The sequence below is a fragment of the Phaethon lepturus genome, unplaced genomic scaffold (genome assembly GCF_000687285.1).
Source record: "Phaethon lepturus isolate BGI_N335 unplaced genomic scaffold, ASM68728v1 scaffold4529, whole genome shotgun sequence".
Taxonomy (NCBI): Eukaryota; Metazoa; Chordata; class Aves; order Phaethontiformes; family Phaethontidae; genus Phaethon; species Phaethon lepturus.
This window is the reverse complement of record NW_010565366.1, coordinates 91,630-104,132: the sequence shown is the minus strand read 5'-3', so window position 1 is coordinate 104,132 and position 12,503 is coordinate 91,630. Positions and strand designations below refer to the sequence as shown.

General features: G+C 44.8%; 1 protein-coding gene across 1 annotated transcript in view; it reads left to right on the top strand.

The window, feature by feature from the left end:
- The window catches only part of TACC2 (transforming, acidic coiled-coil containing protein 2), a 106,994-nt gene that overhangs the window by 17,564 nt on the left and 76,927 nt on the right, over positions 1 to 12,503 (top strand). The window contains exons 2-3 of the mRNA XM_010295152.1: positions 6,183 to 6,293; positions 8,829 to 8,843. Of these exons, the coding sequence (XP_010293454.1) occupies positions 6,183 to 6,293; positions 8,829 to 8,843 (126 nt within the window). The remainder of the gene's footprint in view (positions 1 to 6,182; positions 6,294 to 8,828; positions 8,844 to 12,503) is intronic.

The window sequence follows — 12,503 nt, the reverse complement described above, 5'->3', positions numbered from 1 at the left end:
GTGTTTTGTTTTTTTTTTTAAATTTGTACGCTTCAGAGCTCGCACAAACTTACAGAGGCCGGGGGTCGGGCTTGGTTTTGCGCTGCTCTCGATCCCGGGATGGTGGAAATAGAGGGAATTCGTGTTAAACTGAAGGACTGTTGCGGGATGTTGTGTTGGAAGCGAGGATGACCGAGAATAGCGAAGCTGGTGATTATTTTCTGGCCTTGGTAAGTAGACACTTGTGAGGGGAGAGTTAGCCAAGGAAATAACAAAAGCAATGTGCAGTTACAGCCTGGATCAGAAATGAAAAGTTAGCTGTTGTTTGCCACTGCTTTTCTCTTTCTACTGCACTTTTTTCTTCTTTCTTTTTTCCTCCTTCTTTTTCCTTTGAACAACTTTTTGAAAAGTAACACTTTCTACCGAGTAAAATGCCCTCCTGCTCGCACGGGAGAGGATTAACTCGCCAAGAAAGAGACTGGATGGTTTTGGGGCTCCTGCCACAGCTTGTGGTTGGGGTTTCTGCTCGGCCGGGTTTTCCTTTTTTTTTTTTTGTTTCTTTTTTTTTTTTTGGCCGGGGGGATGATAGCACTGAGAAACTTCTGGTTCAGGTTTACTAGCTGGAATTTGGAGACTTTTAAATTCTGCAGCAATGGCATCAGGACGTGACTGAGAGCCCTTGAGAGGCTCTGAAAGCTGCACGGTGGTGACGTTATGGGCTTTTTATAATGGTTGACAGTTACTACAGCAAAATATGCTTATTCATCCTGTACAGGCATGGTTTATACTTCTGATGCTTTTATGTGGCTCTCTGTTGTCCTTCTTGTAGCTTGCGAAGGAAGTAATACTGTAACGTGTGTTTCAGTCCCCTTAAGTCTTTTAATCTAAAATAATTGTATTTGTCTGTTTAGTGTAATAACTCACCGTAACTTTTAGGTTTTAATATGACCACAGTAACATAGAATACTCAGGCAAAAAAAAACCCAACTCTTTTATGGTTATGACTAATTACATTGATGCTCAATCTGGATACACGTGTTACAAAAATGAAGGGACTTCTAAGCGAGCAGGGTTGGGTGAGAGAGGAAGTCCAGGCCCTCAGGTAATGTGTGACTAAGCACCATCCCCTGCCAAGATAACTTCTCAATCTTCTCAGGATTTCCACCAGCACTGCCAGAAAAGTATCGCTTCTGAGAATTACTATCCGTCGTCACGTGTGCGGGTTGCCTGACAGTGACAGCACCGTCATCCCGCGCGGCCGGGTAATCCAGCGTTACCTACAGGGATTGCTAGCTGCCGTGCAGCTGGGTTTCTGGGGTTGCCTTTTCATAGGTGGGGTATTGCCTTCAGGAATCCTTTTCAAAGATGCTTTCATTTCTCCAGAATGCGGTTTCTGCGTTTGTTTTCCTTTCTTACCTTGTCAGTATGGAAATTTGCAGTAAGAGAAGGGACTCCCTTGCTGCTGGAAGCACAGCCTTGCGTCCGGAGCCCGGCAGTCGCGCCACCTTTGGGAGATGCCGCTGGTTCCGGTTGTGCAGCCAGGATGATGGCTCTTCCTTGGGGACAGGAGTGACTCGGGTGCTGCCCTGGCTCTCCCTGAGTGCTCTGAGCATCGTGACCCCACATCCAGACCTGTTCTGCTGATCGCTCAAGTCCGGCTGAGAGGAAGAGCATGTGTATCTGAGACACTGGAATAATTCCCCCAGGAGCCAGCTCTGGTTATCTTGGTGGCAATGTCTTTTTTTCCATAAGTGTAGAAATGCTGCAGTGCCCAGTACTGTACATCAAACTCATGCATCCCCTGAATGAGAGCGATTTTACTTGTTTAATTAACACATACCAGTTCATCTCTTGGATACCTTCATTACTGTGTTTGTACAGCACCCAGCTCAGCAAGACGCAGCCTGGCTGAGGCATGCAGAAAGTCTTGCAGTGTAAATACAAAGTGCTGATGCAAGGCACTTAAGGCATAGTTTCTTCTTCAGAGTGCAGAAGGAATTTGAGAGATTTTTCCAAAATCGCCTATTTAAATGAATAAGTAAGGCTTTGTTAGGTTTACAAAGGCAGCATATTTCTCTAAACTGGAACTTTGGACTGTGAGTGTGTGTTTAGCTGTTAAAGCCTCAGTTCTATCTACGTGTATAGACCAGCAAAAGTAATTGGTGAGCCTCAGTCATTGCTGTATCAGAGCTTTCAAAGGTACTGCTGGCATACAGACTTGCCCTGTGGGACATCATTTGGTTGTATGGATGTCCCCTTAGTTCACTGGGAAATAAAGCCAGGTGTTCCAGTTCAATCTTGGAATTTTGTATTTTTGCTAAAATTCTATTAATATTTAAATCAATCTTTCTTTACCTCATAAAAGGTAGTATGGAGGAGGCAAAGAGGGGTTGGTTTGTTTTTAATCCTGTGCTGGTAGCACTCCTGAGTTGTTTCCTGAACAAGATTAGTTTTAGTTACTGATACCAGTAATGTTGATTTCTAATCTGAGAAGTAGGTTCTTACCTCCTGCTCTGCTTAATTATATTGACAGGAGTCCCATGAAAATGCTTTTAGAGAACAGAAATGCCAAAGGTGCATAGCATTGGATTTGCTACATGTTAAGTTTATTATGAATGTGGCTGATGCACAAGATAAACGACAAAATTAAGAGAAGGTAAAACTTAATGTTGTGAAGGAATTACTTAATAAAATGGAAGAAATTTTATGAGGTACAATGTGTTTGAGTGAATGAACTTGAATTGAAATAGATGCTACTAGATCTCTTTCCCCTGCAAGTAGTTGCAGTGTAAGAACTTCCTGGAAACAGTAAACCCTCTCAATATTTTTCTGCAATGAATTAATATTTTTTCGTATGCATATATAAACTAAGGGTTAAAAAATTGACTCTTTGTCCTGAGTTTTTACAAAGCCAACTATGAAATCTAGAGGATTTTGTCTATCAGCCTTGCTCTACCCAGGGAGCAACATCTTGTTACTTGAAGAAAACAAAATAGCAGGTGATGAGAGTGCTGAGAGTTCAGTCCTGCCTTGCGGTGGTTGGTGCCATTTTCTGGAGATTTCTGGAGAAGAGCAAGATCTATAAATCTTACCCTTATCTCATTAAAAGCAACCAAATGTTTGGGACTAGGAGATAGAAGAGCTTGAAATGCTTATTGGTTTCCCTTGGAGTAAACTTGGAGCTGTTGTTGACTGTTCAAAGGGAGCCACATCCAACTCTCCTGATTGGAAAAACATGGACAGGGGGAAAATGCCAAGACCTGTAGCTGCCTTTTGTCTCCAGCACCAGTGTCAAAACATTTTAAAACTTCAGTATGAAATTGGGATTTTAAGGTTTGCATCTCACTGATGGCAGTGGGTGAGCAACAAATGGGCCCACCAGAGCACCTAGCCCTCGCTGTGTTTGCAGGGTTGGTGCTGAGGAGCTGACCCTGCTTGCCCCTGTGTCCACGTTTGTAGAGCTGTGCTTTTTTGCATATTTTAAATAAATTTCTTGCCTTGCTTTGAAAGCCTGTTGCATAGACAGAGGACAGACCTCTTGTGTTTAAACAGAAGAAATGACAGAGGCTTATGCAATTATTTCTCCTTCATTCATTGATATTTAATGACAAGTATGGGTCCAGCTTTGTCTGAAACTTGCTATTTGTGTACTTGCCTTCTAACAGTGACTTGGAGAATCTCTTTTCAAGGATAAGTAGAGCCCTTAAAAGTGAAATTATGAAACTCAAGCGCTTAAGGACACTGGATGGACAACATCTTTCACTTGTGGCACACTAATAACAGACTGAACCTCTTGGTCTTTGGGCTGAATTTAGTGTGCTCGCTGCAGCTGTTAGAAAGCAACTGCTTGTTAAACTGTGAGGTATTTTCCCTTGAAAAGTATTTCAGTCATGCTTGTCGTAAGTAGAATTTGGAAGTCATTTTAAGTAGATCCTCTTCCAGACTTGACCCAGAACTTGGGCAATGGAATGGAAAAAGCTCATGGCCTTTTTACAGAGAAACAAATTGGTGGGTTGCTGGAGAGGACTTAAGCAGGGACCTGGTGGTGGGCGCCTGCTAGGCGAAGGCGGTTGTGATGCCCAGGAATGTCAGTTGTGGAACTAGTCTGAGCAGCTTTTGGATAGCTTCATTGTTTGTGCTGCACCGGGCAGGGTGCCTTGGCAATGAGCAGCTTCGCCATCACCTCCCCAAGCCCAGTTTCAAGTTACGTTGCCCATAGACTGCATGAAAATCGCTGTCTGGGAGTTTGTTGTGCAGCAGATGTGAGTGGTGGTGGGCAGACGCTTTGCTTCTCACAGGATTGGGGCACGCCAGTACAACAGCTCCAACTGCAGTTTTGGCTTGTGCTGTACTTTCTGCATGTTCACAGAGAAGACCTTCAGTGCTCTGTCAGTAGCCAGAACAAGACTTTCCCATCTGCGTTTGACTCCTTACGTATATAAGAAAGAAGCTGCCAAAGTTGCAATGTCCTGTTGTCAAGGTCTACTTTCTGAATGCTCATTTTAAGGCAAAGCAGAGGAGGCATCCCAGTTTGTGCTGTAAGTATATGCGACTCTTCGGGATAAGTGAAAACTTAAAGCTATAGGACTTCAGAACTTGTAAACATCTTAGCTCAAAGCTTCCTACAACAGGCTGAGCCCTTGGGTGTGGTTAACCAGAGAACATGTGGACAGTTAATTGCTTACTCTTGTAGTTAGATAAAAGTAATATTGCAAGTTTAAAAAACAGTCATGTTCTAGGCCATCATCTGAGAACTGCATTCAGTGTAATGGCTTAGCCCTGCTCTTCTCTAGTGTTGGTGGAGGGCAGAATGCCTCTTGTCAGGGGTGCTGTGCACAGACAAACTGCACTGAGTGCAGAATGATGCTGTGGTAACTCTGGAAATGAAGAGCAGAAACACGGGCTTACAAAGGATTCTAGGTGTAATTAATTAAAAATAAAATAAAATAAATGAGAAAACAAGCTTGACAAATCATTATTCCCGTATGAATGTGTTACTTTACAGAATCCTTTAGCTAAAATGTGAAGTGTGAAGTTACAGGAATAATATTACTGTTATTATAGTGCAGTTTAACTCCTTGTTATGTTCTTTGAACCAAAATTAAACTCTAGCAAGGAATCATACTGATCCGCTGGATTTGCAGTTAAGTAAGGAAGTAATTGGCTAGTGTTAAAGCTGAGGTCCATGATTTAGGGATTTTTGTTTTTAAGCTGAAAGTCAAAATGCTGAGTGACAGTTTTAAGTTTATACACCTCTGCTGAAATCCATCTGTGTACGGTCCCATCCCTCTGTGTACAGGGTTGTATTCACCTAGTAGTATTGGAAAGAACATGGACAGAAGAGGGTTCCAGAAAGTAGCACCTCAAAACTGAGCCAGTTGGGTGAACCTGTAGTGTGAAAGTGGAACCCCAATTAATGATCACATTTTATGTTTTACAAAAACCTGAGGATTTGGGTGAGTTTTAGGGAAAACTGGCACTTCCAGGGCCCTGGTCTCTGGGTGGCCACAGGAGAAAGGCTGAAGTAGGCAACACAAACATCATTTTCAGGGGGTTCCCATGGTTTGATGTCTATTAAAAACAAACAAACCCCCCTCCTTCAGCAAGGCTCCTTTCCTTATTGATTCAAGGGTGTGTTTCCAAACTGTTTTCTTTTAGCTGCCTAATGCTGGTACTCAGCTGCACCCTGCTTTCCCTGGGCGTGGGACAAGGCTGGGTGTCTCCCTGCGTGGGTGCCCTGCAACACACGGGACGCCTCTGTCTGACTCCATGCTCCCACTGACGAGCCCCCGCGCCGCTCCGTGGGGGGTGAAAGACGGACTCCTGCTCTTCGTGTGTTCTGTGGCTCCTGAGACAGGAAGGATTGCCATTTCTCTTGTTCAAGCAGTAGCTGGCTTTCTCATTGGCTTTTTAAAATCAGAATCCAAATGGGGTTCATTTGCTGCTGGTTTGTACTATCTCAGTGCTCCTGCAGTTGTAACACGGACAAAAATCCAGTGACTTCAGTCCGGTGGGAACAGTAGAGCTGTGCACAAAAGCAACTTTTATTAAAAACGTCAACTTTCGCTGCGTTCCCTGACACACGAGTCCGCACACACATGCTAAACAGCGGGGGCTTCAGGCAGCTGAGTGACAATAGTTCAGTATTCAGAAGTAATTCAGACCTTTAAGGCTACCTTTTCCCATGTCTCTTCTTTCTGCAGCCCTCCTGGGCCAGGTGATGATACACAGGTGGCTTCTCCCCTTGATCCTTCTGAGCAACCCTTCGCTGTTTCGACGGCATATGGAATTGTTGAGCCCGTGGATGTTGCTGAGTGGGGGGCAGCAAGGGAGCGTACCCAGCCGTTGCAGCTGGAGCGGTGGGAAGCAGCTGCAAAGTTCTCGCTGATGTGGGTGGGTGGAGGACCACGGAGATCACCGCTAGCTAGGAAATTGCTATCACTCTTCTTGGGTGGATATATGTCTGGTATGGCCAGTTGCTGATGGGTTTGCTGAGTCTGTCTGTAGTCAGTGGAGCATCTGTCAGTGGAAATCTTACTGGAATTTAAATCTCCCTCTAGCAAAACCTTCAAAGGAAGATGCCGTTTACCCTTCCCTGAGATTGAATCACTTTGGCACATGTGAGGGTGATGTCATGTGAAGGTGCAATGTACACCTTATATTTTTTTAGGTGCTTATACTTTTTTTTTTTTTAATTACTGCAAGGTAACTCATCCTTTGGGCATTTTCTTCAATTTTGAGGCATTCCTTAACAGTATAATGCTGATTATAAAGCATTCAAGTATCTCATCTCTGTTGGACACTGGGCTTTTTGTCTGCTTTTACTTGCACTGAGAAGGGAAACTGCTGCTTTATTTGTGCTGGTGGCAGTTGGGTTGTCAGGATCTTTGGGTGCGTGAGTTTGTCTTAACTGCCAACAGTAGAGGAAGCCTTGTAGGGTGTGTTTACCCTTCAATCATTGTGAACTCAGCAGAGTGTAAACATACACAATATATTTAAGCTAGCATTAAATTGGTTAGCTGAAGTAGCAATAATATGCTATCAAAGGCAGAAAGAAGCCTGTGTGGTTTGCTCAATCCACCTTAAAAGCTGGGTGACTTTGCTGTTTTAGCCTGCACTGGTCTTCCATCAGTCCCGAAGCTGGTTAGTCGCTAATGCTGGCTGAGTGAATCTGTGAGAAACAAACTTTTTCCTACAATCGAGGTAAGATGATCTAGAGAAGCTTGCAGTGGGAAGCTAATGATGTGGTTTCTTCCAGTCCTTGTAAGTTTTTACTCAGAGTTTTGTTTGTTTTTAACGAATGTAATTGGGTTACAGATGGGTTTTTGTGGGTTCTGTTTTTTCTTGCTAACGGACTGTTTGCCATAGTAGCAAGGCAGTTAGAAAAGAGTGAGCAGTAATTGAGGTGGAGCTATGAGCTACTTTCTGAAGGCAGAGGAATGAAAAAAGACTAACACCAAAAGTGCCAGGAATATTTATATATGGTCTCTGGACTACAGTCTGAAATACCCTGGGTTGGTTCACCAGCTGCCTATGATTAAGTGCCACCTTAGGAAACTTTCAGGAAGAGCAGTCTTAGAGTGTTTCAATTTACTGCTTCTTGTAAACCTCATGAATTCACGCTGTTCACATTCTTATCCGTATCTGGAATTTAAAGTTAATGATATTGTACCTTTTCTTTTGATCTATTTCATAACTTCTGCCTTTACAATGTTTTTACCATTAATGTCCAAAAGTTAAAGTCTCGGGGTTCCTTGCATCATCCAAGCTGCGCAGGCTGCGAGTGCTGGTGCTGAGCTGTCGTTAGCCCATACAGGGTGGCTGAGCCCAGTAGGGGTGAGGGCACACAGACTGTGCAGCAGCCACAGGATCTAGCTCTTGTTTCCATAGCCTGACCTTGAGGAAGGCGCAAGGATTTTTGCAAGGGTTCAGTGCTAAAAAGTTGCAAACCAGGGGTATTCAGCATGGAAGTAGGTAGTTTTTAAGGTCCTGAAATGGAGGATGGTGAGAGAGAAATACGCTGTGGTCAGCTGGAGTGAGTCTGGCTGCAGGTAGTTCGCCTGTGTTTGTTGATTTTGATTTTTTTTTTCTGTCTATTTTTTTAAAAAGCTGCACAAGTTAACTTGTCAGTATTGTTTGTTTTTCTTACTCCTTTATTTTGCATCCTTGTTTAGCTTTAGACATAAAAGCCTGCCTCTTCTTGCACCTGTCTTTCCTGTCCAGGCTGTTGTGGCTTGCCAGCTTTTCTGTGAGCCTCGCAGAGGTGCTCCCGGCAGTAGAAGCACAGTAGGTGCCACGTGTGCCCACGCGCAGATGCCCCTGATCGGCAGCAGAGGGCTTAATACCAGCGCCCCTGGACCGCTGCTTTAGCTCCTGCCTGAAACGGGCCTGGCACAATTCTCTCCCAGCAGTAAGAAACACTGCTGACTTCTCTGTGGTTTGGTCAGCCCTAACCTGGTAACAACATAATGTTAATAGCAAATGAAAGTAGTACTCTTAAAATGCATGGCATTATGCTCACAATGAGGATCCGTAATAGCAGGACCGGGCTTTCCTTACGCGAGAGAAGAGTTGCAGTGACGGTTGTTGTTTCATGTCATTGCCTTATCTGTCATCTTTTCTTCATCTGTGATGTGGAGCAGATTCTTGCCTATATAAGTAAGGGGATCATATGGAAGCCACTGATTTTTTGGTATTTTATGTAGAAATACTACACCGTTGCTTTTCAATATGACTGCAGAAAAATTCTCTAGTGCACACACGTGTCCTGTCTCTCTGTCGATGCTTGCTGTGCACTATACTTCTGAAATCTAATATGTAGGCTATTAGATGGCATGATGCTATTCCAGTCTATCTGCAGTAAAGTTAAATTATAAAGTGTTTTTCCCCAATATATTTTGTTATTTACTAGTAAGTTCCTTTTGTTTCCATGTATTTCTCCATCAGGGTTGTCATATAATGCAGATGGTGTGCACTTTGACAGGGAAAAATAATGGTGCAATATAAGACAGGGGTCAGTTTGTGCTAAATGTCTTCCAGATGGCAGTGCATAATAAGAGATCAGGTTGTCCCTCCATCTGTCCAGTCAAGAAACTGTATCTTTGTTTTGCTTCTTGAGGATGACTTGTCTGCCTCTCTCCTCCCCTGCTGATAACATATTGGTCCGGGACGACATGGTGTCATCTGCTCAGTGAGTAGATTTTATTTGCTGTATCTACAGAGGAGTGCCCGGAAAAGAATTAGGTAAAAAGTTCACTGGCTGTTCTGCCAGGCATTTATGTTTAGCGATGAAACCGAAAGGCTAAGTTCACTCTGATTTTCCAGTACATGTTACACTGGGAGAAATTTTGTCTAGACACATCTTTCTCTTCATGCTGCAGGTGCAGAGCTCTGCAACAGGACTTCTGTTTTATATGAGAAATGTTTGGATTGGCAAGGCAGAGAAGGCAGATAAGCGCCCCAGCTGTATGAGACCACAGTTTAGCTTGGCTCCATGGTTAGAGGTGTTAAAACATTTCTGAGCAGCGTCTACCTGTTCCCTTGCAACCTGCTGCTTGTCTTGTGGGCAAAAAACCTGCAGGTGCCTGGGAAAAAATGGCAGCTTGGAAAGCGCTTGTTGCATGAGTTGTCTTTAGGGTCAGGCCGTGGGTAACAAGCAGGGCAACTCAGTCTGGTCCCTTCCACACGCTAAGGAAAGCCGCTGCTCCTGCATTTAATCTCCAGCGGAGGTTGCAGAGCTGTAGCATGGCGTTTAGTCCAGATCAGACGGAGCCCATGCAGCTCTTGTTGTGAATACTAGGGAGTGAAAGCTGTTCTAAACCTGAGCTGGTGTTGGAAAATGTAGCGTTCCCCTGCATCAGCCTCCCTCTCAGCTCCCGTTACGGAGAGGGCGCATTAAGCTGTCGTAAGGGAATTTTTGATGGGTGATGTTGGATGCACTAAAAGCTGTGTTGCTTTGTCTGCAGATGGACCTTTCCCGGTTGCATAGTTCACAGCTGGGGGAGCAGTGATGCTCGGGGTGTGCTCCTCAGTGCTGGCAGGACACAGGCAGGAATACCCAGGGGCATCTGCGGAAGGTCAGAAAGTGACTTTTCAGAATTACTTAATAAACAGAGACAGAGGTTGGAAAATGTTCGTTTCCTAATCAGCTCAACTCTACAGGATAAAGACTGGCCAGTGTATAGTTTACTGTGCTCTGGGAAGACTTGGCCCTTTTGGTATCATCTTGCTACAACCGTTTGAATATTACTAACCGGAAAATAAGTTTAGTGCCAAATTTTGTTTTAGTAAGATCTGTGGGGAAGAAGAGGTTCTAATGCAGCCGCTTCATGTCTGAGCTGGTACAAGTAACAGCGGTGATGCAGACTTAAGCTGGGTTGTTTAAAGTGAACGTGAAGTCTGTGTTTTGGAGAGGGGTGCGGTGCCGTGCTACGCTGCCGCAGTTTGCGCGGTCTGTACCGTTTCTGAGCTGCTTTGTCCCCTGGGAGCCGCCTGTGCCGCCAGCGGGCAGCACCCACCTGCAGGTAGTGCCCCTCTAGCGATGGCCGATGACCGGCAGCACTGCGCCGTTGCGGTTCTACCGCAAACAGCACTGCACAGTGCCAAAATCACCATGTGGCAAAATGAGCCCTTGTCAGAGTGACAGCAGTGGCGGGAAGGAGCGGAGGCAGCCCACGGTACCCTGGGTACCCCGTCCCACGGTCTGCCCTCCCACGGCGCGCCGGTGGGTGCCTCCCGGCACTCGTGTTGGCGCAAGATGTCAGAGGAAACACAAGTACCCGCTGCGTCGCCGCCGCGTCCCATTACAAGCCCGCTTGCACAAGGAAGGCAGCTGGCACTTGGCAGGCGTGGTCTTTATGCGAATCCAGTATTAGGTGGAATTTGGAAAGGTGAAGGGAAATTACTTGTGGATTTTAACACGTACAGATACTACAGCTCATAAAAGCCCTGTGCTTTGCAAAGGCCAGGGAGCAGAGGTCTTCTAAAAATGCCTGTATTTTCATAGCTAGTTTGGTTTTGCAGACAGCATTCGAAATGGCATTAGTCAAAGTATATCTCTGAAACTTGTTTCGTTTTGCGTGGAAAGATGTGAAGGGGGAAGCTGGCGGGCCGCAGGCGGGCAGCGGGGCCGGTGCGACGCGTGCGGGAGGGACGGGTGCTACTGGAGGCAGCTAACGGGGAGTGTTTCATGTGCGCCTACGTAAGGTCCGTGGCTTCACGTGCGTTTGGTATTCTTGCTTGGCTGGGCCCTCTTGTGAATTGTTTGGGTTTTGCAATTCTTTGTTTACTCTCCAAACAGATGTTCAGCATTTGCTTATTTTTAGCAGTTTACTTTTTGCTTTAAAATCTTACTTTCTCAAATCTCCGTGCAACCCTATATAGTCACATCGCCTTATATATTTGATGCTGTTACTATATTAGGACAAAGACACTTTTAGCAAAGGGAAAAGTCCTTTGCATGAAAAAGGAAACAACTTGCTTTTTATTTATTTATTTATTTAAACTTGATGTGACTGAAAATTTAGGAAGTCTATGTCAGTGTCAGACCAGTTTGGACAAACTGGGGAAGGGAAGGTGGGAGGAAGGGAAGGAAAGGAGGAGTGCATAAAGCAGAGATAATTTCTTAGAAGAAATAACAGAGGAGCTATCCCACAGGGCATGGAGCAACATCATGGATATGAGCTAATCAAGGTGAAATGCTCTCAGAAAGAGCTTTCGTGATCTCGGTACGTTAGTGGATAAACACTTTGGGGAATAACTGTTAGTTATTCCATACCGCTGGGATGTATTGTAGCTAAAGTTAGGGGGTGATTTATGTTTGTCCCTGGTTTGTATACGTGTTTCTAAAGAAAGGAACAATCTGTCCCTGAACTTTACCGACTCTTATTCAGTAACACAACTTAATCTACCTTCTACAATTACAGAATAATTACTGGGGGAGGGAGTGGAGGCGAAATTTTAAAAGGAGTGGCTAAGATAACTGTTTATATTTAGTTCAGGAAACCTAAAAGAAGCTTCTCAGACAAGGCCTGGTTGCACCAACGTTTCCTCAGATGTTTGTGTCTGGATCTCTGGAAGCAGGAGCTGGCACGAGGGGCAGCTGTAGCCTGTGGCTCCTGCCCCAGAACGTCTGTGTCCTGCTGGTGTGTCGGAGGTGCCCTGGAAGGGACAACGTGGCGTGGCAAGACCCTGTGTTGCTCCTGCTTTTGAGACATGAAGTCATTGGTTATTTAGTTCCTTTTCCATCGTTAATTTAATGAGTGTGGCCTAGAGCAGGGGACATAGTATGGTTACCAGTCTGCTTAAAGTGAGGGACAATGCAGGTGAGCTTTTTGTGGGGTGATCTTTTGGATACATGGGTGATTTACCTTCTTAAAGAGCATTAGAAGGCTCACAAGGGAAGAGTTTTCTTTGTATTGGTGTCAAGGGTTTTTTCTAATTTGGGTTTTGCTTAAGAAAACAGAAAGTTAATGGCACTCTAACAGTGCGTTCTGCTCTGGAGTGTCTTGAGGAGAGGGAACAGC